Raw genomic sequence first — 14,550 nt, forward strand, 5'->3', positions numbered from 1 at the left:
CACTTAAATGCAGGAAGATGTATGGACATAGAATATGGACAGAATAAATTTAATATATAAAATGATATTTTAATAAACATTAACTACAGTATTTATGACTATTAAGCTACCAAAGAAAGTGTAACTAATAATATATAAATCTTTACTGTTTCACTACAACAGTGCAGTGCAAATTAAAGCTGACAATACCTGATGACAACAGATGAACACTGGGCAAGCCGTCTTCCAGCACTTTTCAGACCTGTATATATCTGACCCATCTCCATGGCTCCTTCCAGACCAACTACTTCCATAAGCTGGTCACTAAGATCTGAAAAAGTTGAAAAAAATCGCATTTGGTCTTGCCGTGATTTTGACAGTGGTCATCCTAACTAGCAAGAACTAGCAAACTGGACAGAAGGCCAGCTGGTAATAATAAAAGATGAGGTGAACAGAACAGGTGAAAATGGTTTAGACAGTGATTTCTAAATGATTACAGATTTAAGTTTGGGCACATCTGGGCCTGTTGTCACACCATTCTAAAACATCCTGACCAAAATAATTCTAAACTACAGTAATTCTAAACTACAGTAATAATCTCAATGGTTTATTTTAATACATACATACATACAGAACAAAGAATTTTAGCATATGATAAAATAGGAACTACAGGAAAATATCAAAATTGGAAATACTAAAAAATGAAGTGTTCATAGTTTAGAAACTTATACTTTTTATATGTATGTTTATTGTTTCAACAGATATTTAAAATCCAGTATAGGAAGAATCATTGCCCAATATACTGCTAGAATCTCTCTCCAGACAATGTGTACAACTCTAATTCAGTCCTTGTGTACATACATTATTACAGTCATTGTTTATGGGACCACTTTTTTTTTTTTCCATTGGATTTTTGCCTCAATTAGTGCACAGATTAAATGCAAAAAGGGCAGAAAAAAATTCTTATCAGCAAATATTCGTCTAGCTTTCCATAGTATGTTTCGTGCTGCTTTCTGATTACATAGCTTTTTGGCATTAAACTTCCAAAAATATTTTAATAATGTGTCTGGCAAAATACATCTTAGTTTGCTCGACTTCAAGGAGCAAGAACAAATTTTGTCTAGAATTTTGGACAAAGAGATACAACCAGAAACTTAAACAGTATTATAGCAGTCTGGTTTGAGAAGCAACCAAGCAAGGTATTGAAATATTATCCAGAATCAACTAGAGTGTTTTGTATAACATGTTTTATATGCTGTGGTTTAAATACATGTTGCCAAGACCAGATGGACAAGAAGAAGAAATGTTTTTTCAGCTGTATATTATGTGTGTTTTATAGATTGGCTGTTAATACCCATGTTTCCAAAAGACATGTTATTCGGTGAAGCAGAGTGATGAGCTAAAATGTTCAAGTCTATCATCACATTGAAAAAACAAAGAAAGGAGAGCACATTACTCTTTGTGTATTTTAAACCCTTCAACCTTTAATGAAGGTAGAACTCCATGCTAATTATCATATCTATGAGGCTAGTCTAAAGTTTCAAATGGAGTCTTTTCTCTTCACTTCTTTGGGCTTTGAATGAAGGTAATTAACTGAAAGAAGTACTGTAATAGAAAAAAAAAAAAGAAAAAAAGTATTAAAAGCAAATAGGATTTATGGTCTGGATATTTCTGCTTCCAACCAGAAAATCTGATGCTATCCAATGCCTCCAGTTTTCTTAACATTCTTCACTATTTCCAATTTCTCTTCACAGTGAAATTAGTTCCACATAACATTAATGAAGCAAAACCAAACTCTATTCTTTGCTATTAAGGAAGAAGAACAAGATGGACAAAAGTTTAAAATATGTAACATGATTAATTCTAACTATGCATTTTTATAGTTTGCATCCCTATACCACTCATAAACCCAATTTTGTATGTCTGGCTTTCTGTTGAATTGTTTTAAAGATAGTATTCTCTTTAAATGTTTTCCTTAAGTTACTTATGCACTTTTAAACTTAACTGAGATTTAAACAAATTCTGCTTTCGTTGTTAATCAAATCGATTTAAATGGGAAAGTCCTACTAATTTGCAAAAGCACACTAAACTTTATAGATTAAAAACATTCAAATGTTTCTAGCCAAAGAGAACATCAAATTCCATTTCACTGGGTTACTAGAAAATTATTATTTTTTAAATGGGAGAATAATTAAGAACAGATTTTTATTACTGACAGCTCAGGCAACATATGCAAGATTCAGAATAGTGACATTTGCAGTGATATAAATTTGATGCATCATTCTTCAATAGCTAGGAGACTAGTGCCAGTAACACTAGGTAACAAAGGGCCAAATCCTGCCCTTTGAGCCATACCACACATTTCCAAAAATGTAGTGTATTAAACACTGGAAGATTGAACAGAATAATACTTTTAATTCTCAGAAAAGTGAAGCCTTTTCTAAGCTTTACATATGCCATGGCACATTCACTAAGTGGCGTTATTTTAGGCTAAATATGAATATTTTTAGAATCAAACTTAAATTAGACATAGCATCCTTTCAGAAGCAGTAAAAACTAAAGCAAATGTAACAAACAATTACTTGGAAAACTTAACTTAGGGTTAGTTAAGTTAGTTAATATATTTGACCTGATGGCTTTGCATAGCCACATCCATTTCAACAAATCCTTGAGCTGTATTGACTTTGATAAGAATTTAGAGTAAACAAAAGTGGAAAAAGGAATGTGGATATTTTCATCCATTTCTTCAAAGATGTGGGTATGGATACACTGGTTGAATATAAATCCAATGCATGGGTTGCATTTCTTCTTAAAAGTTCCTCACCAATGACTCTGAAAGAAACTAAGCTCTCTTAAAAGAGGTCAAGTCTTCTTTTAAATTAAAAGATAGGAAAGGGGAAGTCATTCTTCATTCTGGTAGAAGGGTATCACTGATTTCTCAAAAGGATCTGTGCTGGGCTCTGTACTGCTCAACATATTCCCCTAAATTATCTGGGAATAGAAGTAGTTAGCAAATTACTGAGGATTCAGCAAAGTAAACAAAAAGGTCAATTAATAAAAAAGTTTAGGAATTTCACAGTACAGAGTGATGGGCAATAAGAAGGCAGAAAATTCAGTACATGCAACTTAACGTCCATGAAAGGAAACAGAGCTAACTGACAGAGCTAATGATATATATGTAGCTTGCATCATGCATGTATATTTAAAAACAAATGTGTGTGTCTGTCCACATATACTGGGTTACAATTAGCGCTGGGTTACAATTAATGTTGTCCTGCAGAAATTAAGATTATGGATTTACTGTGGTAATTTCTATGAAAATATCTGCTCAATGCTCAATAATGATATAAAAACAAACAAACAAGCAAAAAACCTATTTTACATTATGATTGGGACCTCCATGAAGTATAGAGTTTGTGGCTATGGTCTGATCAACAAGGCACAGAAAGATATAAAACAAATGGAAATGATAAAGGGCAACAAACATGGTAACAAAAAGAACAGCTTCTGTATGAAAAGAAATTAGACTAGGACCCTTACGAAAGGAAAGAAATATGTGGAGGAAAAACAACAGGTAGAGGAAATCATGAATAGCATGGTTTAGGTGAAGACAGTACTGTTACTTAGTATTTCTCAAAAAAAAAAAAATCTAAGGAGATTCATAGCACTTCTAGAACAAACAGGAAATCCTGTTTACATAATACAGTGTTAAATCATGATGCCATACTAGACCTCGAAACTCCCTAAATCAAAAAAAGATCTTGTAAGATATCTTAAAGGAAGGATTACTGTAAGTCTGCCCTCTTATGCTTTATTTCTAATCATGCTATGCAGGCTGGTGTCAGAGGTCAGATACTGACATACATGACCATGTGTGTTGACTTTGTGGCACTGTTATTGTTGTCTTCTTATAGTTTTATTAAATTGTAGTTCAAATAATGAATGCTGTTGCTCATTAAACATCAGTCATCACTTAAAACGGCTTGTAACATGGACTTTCCTATGACATGTTCCAACTATGCCTGGAATCTAATTCAGAAACTCACTTGTTTCCCTAAATTGTACTCTAAAATTACACGCATCTGTATGTGTGTGTGTGTGTCTACCAAATACAGAGAAATAAACCAAAACAACACATATTTCTTTTTAGACAGGTTGTATTTCTAGGCAGGTTTTATTTCTTCTATGTTCTATACATTTTATTCTAAAGATAAAATAGATTGGTGACTGTACTGGTTATGTTTTCTACGTGCTCCAATGCACGTTTCAGCTATTATAACCAGTTTTAGGATGTTGTAGGTTTAGGAGACCAAAGGTTACGTTTTTTAAAAAAAAAAGTTTAGGAACTAACAGCAAACAATGGCAACAATGCTATACCAAGCAGCTTTTCAATCTAACCAAGTCATTTAGTTGCCTAAATGAGAGCTGAGGTCTCATAGGTAAGCTATTATGGAGAGCATCTCAGTGCATTAGTAAAGTGTTTTTTGACTGGTGCCTTGGGGTTCTGGAGTCGGTTTGTTCTGCTCTGAGCTATGTGAAAGAGCTGAAGGCTCTCTCTTGTTTTCTATGTGAATGAGCCATTAGAGTGTGTGGGAATGTTTTCACAGCACCATGCCTCTCCTGCCCTCTTCCACAAACCAAACGACTTCACGTGTCTCCTCATATTAGCCCCATCAGTAAACAAAGCCTGCTCTCCCGGGGGAGCGCTGCTGTCAGCAGATGGTGACTAGCATGCAGAGGGGCATCTGACCCCTTGCACTCATTCCTGATGGGGGAATAAAGTCTCTAGGGAGATTACTGCCCATTTCCTCCCATCAGACAGCAGGAGGAATAGAAGTCCAAACAGAAACTTGCACAAGAGCAGACGAAGCACTGTACATTAATATGATCCCTTTATACTTCCCAGGGCATGAAGAAACACTTCGAGGCTTTAAAGTTTCCTAGTGAGGAGTTTACATTATCCATTAGCTTGGCATTAGCTGAACACTTCAATATTCAAAGTGAATACACAATGGAAAAACACATTTGGAATTCATCTTTGAAGATAAAGGAAGGAAAGCAAAGTGGGGTAGGGGGTGGAAAGAAACATGATTAGAAATGCTGATTTACATAGAGAACTTTCCCTATGTAATGGAACTGGTTTGATATCCAATTTATCTTTGCAATATATAAATATTGCTGTCCTGGCAAGAGATTGAATGACTCTTATAATTTGGGGTTACTGCGCTCACTCAGGCACATTTGCATAAAAACATTGTTGGTCAGTGGTAAATCTGTCTCTGGCAGCAGTTTGTCTTCAGAGAGAAAGGGTTCCTCCATTGCTAAATGTAATCAAATCCTAGTAATCATCACACTGGATTTTTTTTTGGTTCCAGTTAAAATACTGGATAAGAATATGAAAACTGGTGTGATGCCAGAGGATCCTTGAAAACCTGCTGAGCTCAATGCTCTGCACCACATGAATGCTTCAGTATCTTCTCAGAACACTGCATGTATTAAAACTACAGTTTCCCGATATGCAGGAATGTGGGGTCATTTCCATGACTGTTGTATACAATGCTAAAGATGCATTTAATGATTTAATGTCACAGTACTCATGATTTCAGATAAACAGCTTTTTCTATGTTCCTGGTTTCCAGAAATCAGTAAATCAAGACCAATCCATACATCTATTTTTTTTTTTTTACTTATGCTACCTGAGAATCTACCTGAAGTAACGTGTGCCTCAATGTATATGATTGATTATATCAGAGTTTTACCTAGAGGTCCAGATGATGTCAAGGCTCTGATAACTTACTGATTCACAGACATATAACAAGAAATAGCTTTTATATCCAAGAATTTATAATATAGACAAATAAATAAAAAAAAAAGCATGGGGAAAAATATTATTATATCCATGTTATAAAGTGAAAATTGTACATCGAGAGATTTAGGTCATGCAAAAGATTTGTTCTCAGCTGGATATATTGTGTGTAGACCCACAAGAACTAATATTTTTTATGTTACTATGTAAAGTTAAAAGCATGAGTTTGACTTCAGCAAAGTAAGGCAAAGTTAGGCGTGAGTGTTAATCTGCTTGAGGGTAGAAGGACTCTGCAGAGGGATCTAGATAGGCTGGACTGATGGGCTGATGCCAATCATATGGAGTTCAACAAGGCTAAGTGCTGGGTCCTGTGCTTGGGGCACAACAACCCCATGCAATGCTACAGGCTCAGGGAAGACTGGCTGAAAAGCTGCCTGGCAGAAAAGGACCTGGTGTTATTGGTCAAGTGGCTGAATATGAGCCAGCAGTGTGCTCAGGTGGCCAAGAAGGCCAACAGCATCCTGGCTTGTATCAGAATACAACACCGTGGCCAGCAGTACTAGGGAAGTGATTGTCACTCTGTACTCAGCTCTGGTGAGGCCGCACGATCACTACAAGAAGGACATCAAGGTGCTGGAGCATGTTCAAAGAAGGGTAATGAAGCAGGTGAAGGGTCTAGAAAATAAGTCTTATGAGGAGTGGCTAAGGGACCTGGGTTTGTTTAGCTTAGAGAAAAGAAGGCTCGAGGGAGACCTTATTGTACTGTACACTTACCTTAAAGAAGGTTGCATCACAGTGGGGATCAGGCTCTTCTAAGCACCAACTGATAAGTTGAGGGGAAATGGCCTCAAGTTGCACTAGGGGAGGTTTAGGTTGGATATTAGGAAAAATGTCTTTATTGAAAGGGATGTGTGGCATTGGAATAGGCTGCCCAGGGAATCACAGAATCATAGAATGGCCAGGGTTGGAAGGGACCTTTGAAGATCATCTTGTCCAACCCCCCTGCTGAGTGGGATCACCTAGAGCACATTGCACAGAATGGCATCTAGGCAGGTTTTGAATATCTCCAGAGATGGAGACTCCACAACCTCTCTGGGCAGCCTGTGCCAGTGCTCTGTCACCCTCACAGTAAAGAAGTCCCCCTTCATATTCAGCCAGAATTTCCTGTCCTTCAGTTTGTGCCCATTGCCTCTTGTCCTGGGCGCAACTGAAAAGAGACTGTCTTCATCTTCTTGACACCCTCCCCTCATATATTTATACACACTGATGAGGTCTTCCCTCAGTTTTCTCTTTTCCAGGGTAAACATGCCCAGTTTGCTCAGCATGTCCTTGTACAACAGGTGTTCCAGTCCTCTAATCATCTTTGTAGCCCTACTCTGAACATGCTCCAGTAGCTCCATGTCCCTCTTGTACTGGGGAGCCCATAAATGGACTCCAGGTGTGGCCTCACCAGGGCTGAGTAGAGGGGCAGGATCACCTCCCTTGACCTGCTGGCAACACTCTTCCGAATGCAGCCCAGGAAACCATTGGCCTTCTTGGCCACAAGGGCACATTGCTGACCCATGGTCAGCCTGCTGTCCACCAGCACTCCCAGGTCTCTCTCTGCAGAGTTGTTCTGCATCAGGTCAGCCCCCAGCCTGTACTGGTGTTTGGGGTTATTCCTCCCTAGGTGCAGGACCCTGCAATTGCCCTTGATGAACTTCATGAGGTTCCTCTTGGCCCAACCCTCAGGGGACACTGCTAGCTACGGGTCTCCAGCTAAACTCCGCACCACTAAACACAACGGTCTGAGCTCTGTCATCCAGCCAATTATCAATCCACCTCACTGTCCAGTCACCTAGGCCATGATTACAGAGCTTTTCTATGAGGATGTTATGGGAGACAGTGTCAAAAGCTTTGCTGAAGACAAGGTAAACCACATCTACTCTCTCCCCTCATCTACCCAGCTAGTCATCTCATCACAGAAGGATATCAGATTGGTTAAGCATGATTTCAAGTGGTTGAGTCACTATCCCTGGAGGTCTTCAAGACATGCGTGGATTAAGAATTTAGTAGCATGGTTTAGTGGTGGACTTTAGTACTAGATTAAAGGTTGGACTAGATGTTTTTAGAGGTCTCTTCCAATTTGAATTATCTTATGATTCTATGACTTGGCCAAGATCACACATGAAATTTTTGCCAGAGACAGGAAATAAGTTGACAACTCCTGAATTTCAACACTGATTTTAAGAATCTATTCTCCCTCTTAATATTGACTTTAAGGATATATATGTTGAGTCTGATGTCTATAACATTAGACCCAGTTTTGACTATTTGAGTTTGCTTGTAAACATTAAAAAACTCATATGGCTGTATATATCTATTTCATGGCACTATTGATTCCCATCTCAAGTCTTTTCTCTGGCCTTCATTTTTTTTTTTCCCCTGTTTTTAAAATAAAATGAAACAAGCTAAGCCTGCCTCTTAGTTTGAGGAAAGGCAGAAATATCACTGCTGTAATTTCCACCCTAGTGAGATACTCATACGATAACAAACTAAACAGATATTTTATACATATATAAACACACAGACAAGCACACACATATTTTATACCTATGAGTACATACACACATATGATATATACCCAGATGTATGCATATGCAAGAAGTACCGTACATTTTTGTTCTACCATCTGAATTGATGACGCTCTAAATAGCTTAAATGGGGTAAAACTGAAAGAGCGCTATTTTTGATACTTAAAATGAATGCAATCAATAAAATCCTGGCTGTGCTGAATTCAGTGGCAAAATTCACACAGACTTCAGTGAGGCCCAGTTTTCACACAGTATCTTCTGTACTGAGTCATTGCAGCACAGAGACACTGTCCTCTGATGGAATTGTTTAACAGATATAGCTCAAACTACTACTGTATACTAGATTTTTATTTTTTTTTTTTTGGGGGGGGGAGTATATAATCATCTCCTGACTCCCATTAATCATTGAATGACAAGTTTCTCAAGTAGGAGGGCAAACAAGTAAGAACCAGTCCTCCTAATAAAATATTTTATGAAACTTTTTGATGTGCACAGAAGGCCTTTGTAAAATGTTATTTATTTATTTATTTATTAAGCTTACTAGGGGAAGGAGAGAAAAATTCTTAAAAGAAAACTTCCTGATTAATAGTGAAAGAATAAAAATAGAAAAACAAACAAAAAACAAACCACATACACACACACCCTGGATCATTCAAATTAAATGACTTTAACTCAAAAACTATACCTAAATAACAATGTTCAACATTTGAAACAAGAAGTTTCATCCTCCACTTCAGGAGATCATTATGGATAAGTCTTTCATGGTAAAGCTTGACTGACAAAATGTATTCTTTTTTATACATTTATTCTTTTAATAGTTTGAGGTACAATTGCATTGAACATACTGCTGCACCAGAAAGCCCCCTATTATTTTTAATCTGTATTCTTTTAAAAGTTATTTGTTCAAAAGGATTTCACTGTGTTACTCTTATACCCCCTTCATCCAACAGAACAAAAGCTGTTCTATGAAAGGAGTCTAAACTTGGACAAACCGTAAAAAAAGCAAAGTTCCTCTCTGTTTTTATCAAATTTGATTGCTGCAGCTGTTCCCAGTTTCTGTATTTTAAAAATAGCCTTATTCAGTGCTTGTTGGCTAAAGGCCAGAGTACCATTAGAACATGCTGTACGGAAAACCTCTATTCAGTTACAGATACAGAAATATATTTAAGATCAGTGGGGGTCATCTGCCGCAAACACTTGTATGGGGGAAAATGGAATTTTAATGTGCTTGGACTGCTCACCACTTTTAACAGATATTTAAGAACTTAAAACCGGATATCTTTCTATTTGTATTGGTACTCTCATATTACTGAGCATCAGGTACAATACAATATGAGCAAGTCAAGATCATTTCAACTAACAAAAATAGATCTAATTCTCAAATTACTTCTTAGTAGTTCTGGCATTCACTTTAAATGGCTCCCAGTAATATTGGATATTTGATTAGCCTATAAAAATGCCACAGCCTAGAAAAGAAAAATACAGTAATATTGATGGAAATGTAGAAATCTGATCAATGAAAAACAGCTTTGATTTGTACATTTCTAAGAGGACTTGTACTAACAGGGGAAATGTTCCCTTTCTACAGGGTAGCAAACTCTGATAATGTCATTATTCCTATATTTATCCACCAAAGAGTTTTGTTGTTGTTTGTTTTGTTATCCAGCAGAAAGAAATCTTGATTCCATTTACATGAGTATTAAAACTCATTTTGTTTAAAGTGGTAGTGAGTTCCAAGAACTCATAAACCTCCTAAAGATTATTATTATTCTTTTACTTCAAGAGAACCATTTCCTTTTGTGTCCTCTACTGTTCTGGTATTCCATGGTGTTTGGAGATCATAGAATGAAGAATAGATACTGGTTTGAACAACAGTAGTTTTCTGTTATTAACCAAGACCCTAACCCCAGGAAAACATTCTGAAAGCCAGCGACATATCATAGATCAAAATTTTTATGATGGCCTAAAATGTCTGTGTCAAAGTTTTCAAGATTATATGTTTTTACTGCACCTGGAACAGGAGCCTGCAGCATGGTAGAGTATCCAAGGTCATTAGGTATCCAAGGTCATTAGGTATCCAAGGTCATCAGCCTGGAGAAGAGGAGGCTCAGGGGCGACCTCATCGCTCTCTACAGTTACCTGAAAGGAGGCTGTAGAGAGGTGGGGGTTGGTCTATTCTCCCATGTGCCTAGTGACAGGACGAGGGGGAATGGGCTAAAGTTGCGACAGGGGAGTTTTAGGTTGGATGTTAGGAAGTACTTCTTTACCGAAAGGGTTATTAAGCATTGGAACGGGCTGCCCAGGGAGGTGGTGGAGTCACCATCCCTGGAGGTCTTTAAAAGACGTTTAGATGTAGAGCTTAGGGATATGGTTTAGTGGAGTACTTAGTGTTAGGTCGGAGGTTGGACTCGATGATCTTGAGGTCTCTTCCAACCTAGAGAAATCTGTGAATCTGTGAATTATTTGGATAGGTACTAGTCAGAAAGAAACCACAGGAGAGAGAGTGTCAAAATAGTCTATCTGAAATTGTTGAGACCCTAAGTTCTTAGCAGTTGGTTGGACTCCTTTCTGTGACCCCACTCTCTCAGTACCCAAGTTATTTTCATTAAATAAATGCTTAAATAACTATCTGGATTGCAGGTTCAACTAAAAACTTTGTCCACACCTTCTCTGCATATAGAAGGAACAGGAGACAATTGAATTAAGTCATGTCTAATGAACTCTGAGGCAGGTGTTTACATTATCTAAGTAAAACAGAAAATCTTCCTAAATTTCCTGCAGTCAGTTAACGTAAAGAATCTTTGATTTAGTTCCCCAGTAAATCACATATGTTTGGTACTGTCAGAGGAGACCTAGGATTTCCAGGACACTCACACACTGTTGACAGGCCTGACACAGAAGCTACAGAGAAGCAGATGAAAGGATGGTATCTTGAGAGTAACTCTAATGGTGTTAGGATCTTATATGGACAATTGAAGAGTGCTTAAAATTTTGTACTAAGATGACACTTCATAGAACATCCCGAGTCGGAAGGGCCCCACAAGGTTCATTAAGTCCAACTCCTGCATCTGCACAGTACCACTCAAAAATCAGACAATACATCTGAAAGTGTTGTCCAAATGCTTGAACTCCAGCAGGCTCTGTGCCACTTCCCTGGGGAGCCTGTTCCACTGCCCAACCACCCTCTTGGTGAAGAACATATTCATTACATTCAGCCCTAACCTCCCTTGTCCCAGCTCCGTGCCGTTCCCTCGGGTCCTATCGCTGGTCACCAGAGAGAAGAGATCAATGCTTGCCCCTCCACTCCCCCTGTGAGGAAGCTGTAGGCCAAAATGGGTACTCCATTCCAAGAGGAGACTTCCTCTTCTCTAGGCTGAACAAACCCAGTGACCTCAGCTGCTCCCCATACATCTTGCCCTCTAGACCCTTCACAATCCTTATAGCCCACTTTTGGACTAATAGTTTTCTAATAGTTTTATGTCCTTTTATACTGTGGTGGCCAAAACTGCACGCAATACTTGAGGTGAGGTCACACCAACACACGGTAGAGCAGGACAATCACTTCCTTTGACTGGACAGTAACGCTGTACTTGATGCACACTAAGATAAGTTTGGCCCTTTTGTCTGCCACAGCACACTGTTGACTCATGTTCAGCTTGCCTCATGTTCAACTTGCCGTCAACCAAAACACCCAGATCCCTTCCTGTGGGGCTGCTCTCCAGCCTCTCATCTCCCAGTCTGTATGTCCATTCAGGGTTACCCCTTCCCAAGTGCAGAATCTGGCACTTGCTCTTGTTAAAGTTCATATTATTGGTGATTGCTCAGATCTCTAATTTGTCAAGATTTCTGTGCCAGGCCTCTCCACCCTTGACAGAGTCAACAGGTCCTCCTAAATTAGCATTGTCTGCAAACTTACTCAGAAACCTTCTAGTCCTACATCCAAGTCATTTATGAATTTACTATACCCCTTTGAGCCTGAACTGTCGGCCAATTGTTCACCCATTGTAGTATGTATTCATCTAGCTGTATGCTGGGTATTTTTGTCTAAAAGGAAACTGTGGGAAACAATATCAAAAACTTTACTGAAATCCAAAAAGATTACATTCACTGGCTTCCCTTGGTCAACTAGATGGGTGACTTCAGGAAAGGCTTTTCAGTTTCCAACTTTACCAATTCACCTTCATTATATATCTTTAAGTTCCTTTACTAGGAACAATAGAAATAGTACATATATAAGATTACAGTTTTCCAGTCCAGACTGAATTTGAGAAGCTTCTGGGGATAATTTAGTGCTTGGTATTCTAGGTGGGGCATGACAGGTCATGCTGTTGTGTTTATTATGTTATTAATTCTATTTTAGGTACTGTTTGTACAACATATGCCATATATTGTTTGACAATAATTCTAGGGAGAATTAATGTTCTTCATTGTGCCAACTGCTACAGATGAAAAAGAAAACTTTCAGGATGGCAAGTCCCAAATCCAGTTCAAAACAGAATGTGCAACTTCATATTGAAAACAAGTTGGGAACAATCATTCTGGGTTGGTTTTCATTTTATTGATCAATTAGACACTGGAAAATAAGGGTGGGAAGGCTGTTTTTTTTGTTTGTTTGTGTGTTTTTGTTACATATGTCAACTAATCTGGAAGGACAGAAGATTGTTCATGAGTATCTGGGAAGTTTCACTTCCCAGGTTACTTTCAACATAGAAATATAAGCAGAATTTTTAAAGGACCATAATTTTAGTCTCTGTCCAACCAATCATTTAAGAAAGTATATTCAGTATTATCAAATAGACTACATGTGAATTACAACCATGACTATTAACTGCTTTGTTTATTCTGGCCTATCTCTATGGTAACTTCTGTAGTATTCTAAAATCACACACCATAATTATAAAGCAAAATAAATAAGTTTGTGTGCAACAAATGGGTTTGCATTTACATATTTGAGGCATCCAAAATTCAGTTTTAATTGTATAATACACTGTGTGATTTATTTTTGAAAAAAAAAAAATCATTATAATTCATGCAGGGTAATAGTAGCTAAACATTCTTTTTCACGACACTCTTTTACACTAGGATCAGTGGCACAAGGAGACTGGCAATATTTTAAGGGAATTAAAGGAAGCAGAAGATTCAGGTACACTAATATACGAGTGGTCTTTGGATTACAGAATTTATATATGCTATGCTGAGCTAAACAGAAACCTAAATGTTACACATATGAAGTGGTACAACAAGAACATCTGTGTTGGGAGACTGAACTGGCATAGCTAACACCTCCAGGGCCAGGTGCAAGGGAAATTTCAGTACAGTTGGAGAAATTTTGACTGCTAGCATTTGTATGCATCAGATTCTCTCTCCTCTTCCTCCATATTTCATTAGAGTACTTATCTGGCTTTAGATTCTAGCATAGCAAAAGACAGGTTGTAATCTTTCCATTCCTGGATCCTAGCCACCTTTTTAATTTTTATATATTTTTTTAATTTTGGTTTTGCTTTTCCTAGGATCATGTGGACAGAGTTAATAGTATTTTTAAAAATATGGCTAACAAAATAAGCATTTTTTCCCCTTGAAAGGAAGAACAATACCTTTGATCTATTGAAAGATGATCAAAATGCCTGTAGAAAAATCTTTTCCTCTCTAAGAAACTAAAAGTTGGATTGAAATTTTGCTTTTTTTTTTTTTCCTGAGAAATATGTCCACTCTCCTGAGAAATTTTAAATTTTCATGAAAAGTCACTTAAAAAAAAAAAATCAACCTTCAAAATAAAATTAAGATTTTTATTTCAAATTCAAGTGACATACCTGATTCATATAATATCAGTGACATTTGGCAGAGGACCTAAAATATCTGAAAGAACAAGCTGGTTTCAGTGATTGCTAGGAGATGCCAAAACATTCACTTCTGATGTACTTATTAAAGTCCAATCTTAATAAACTTTGAAATATGGGAAATTCCTACAGAGTACATTGAGGCCACGACCTCTTTCTGTATTAAGTGGCTCAGGTTCAATCTTTTATTTCTTAATTAGAAAAAGTTTTCAGAAGTCAAAGCTGAAAACTGTTACAAAACCAATCAGTGGATCATGTCAGTTCAGGTGGAAGTCAATAAAAGCTAAAGCTGTTCCCCCCAAAAAAAATTGGAAAAGGAGGAAAAAAATAAAATATGGAAATATGAGGATTGTGA

The 14,550-nt window shown here is 37.4% G+C and overlaps 1 protein-coding gene across 34 annotated transcripts in view; it reads right to left on the minus strand.

Annotated features, from left to right (window-relative positions):
• Window positions 1-14,550, minus strand: part of DGKB (diacylglycerol kinase beta) — a 392,397-nt gene that overhangs the window by 14,543 nt on the left and 363,304 nt on the right. For all 34 annotated transcript variants that reach the window (XR_013946810.1, XR_013946811.1, XR_013946812.1 and 31 more), the window contains one exon: window positions 190-310. Coding sequence is in view for 31 of the 34 variants with exons in the window: in XM_080580909.1 (XP_080437035.1) it covers window positions 190-310 (121 nt within the window). In the remaining 3 variants the exon portion in view is untranslated. The remainder of the gene's footprint in view (window positions 1-189; window positions 311-14,550) is intronic.

The sequence above is a fragment of the Anser brachyrhynchus genome (assembly GCF_964034855.1).
Source record: "Anser brachyrhynchus genome assembly, chromosome: 2".
NCBI classification, from domain to species: Eukaryota; Metazoa; Chordata; class Aves; order Anseriformes; family Anatidae; genus Anser; species Anser brachyrhynchus.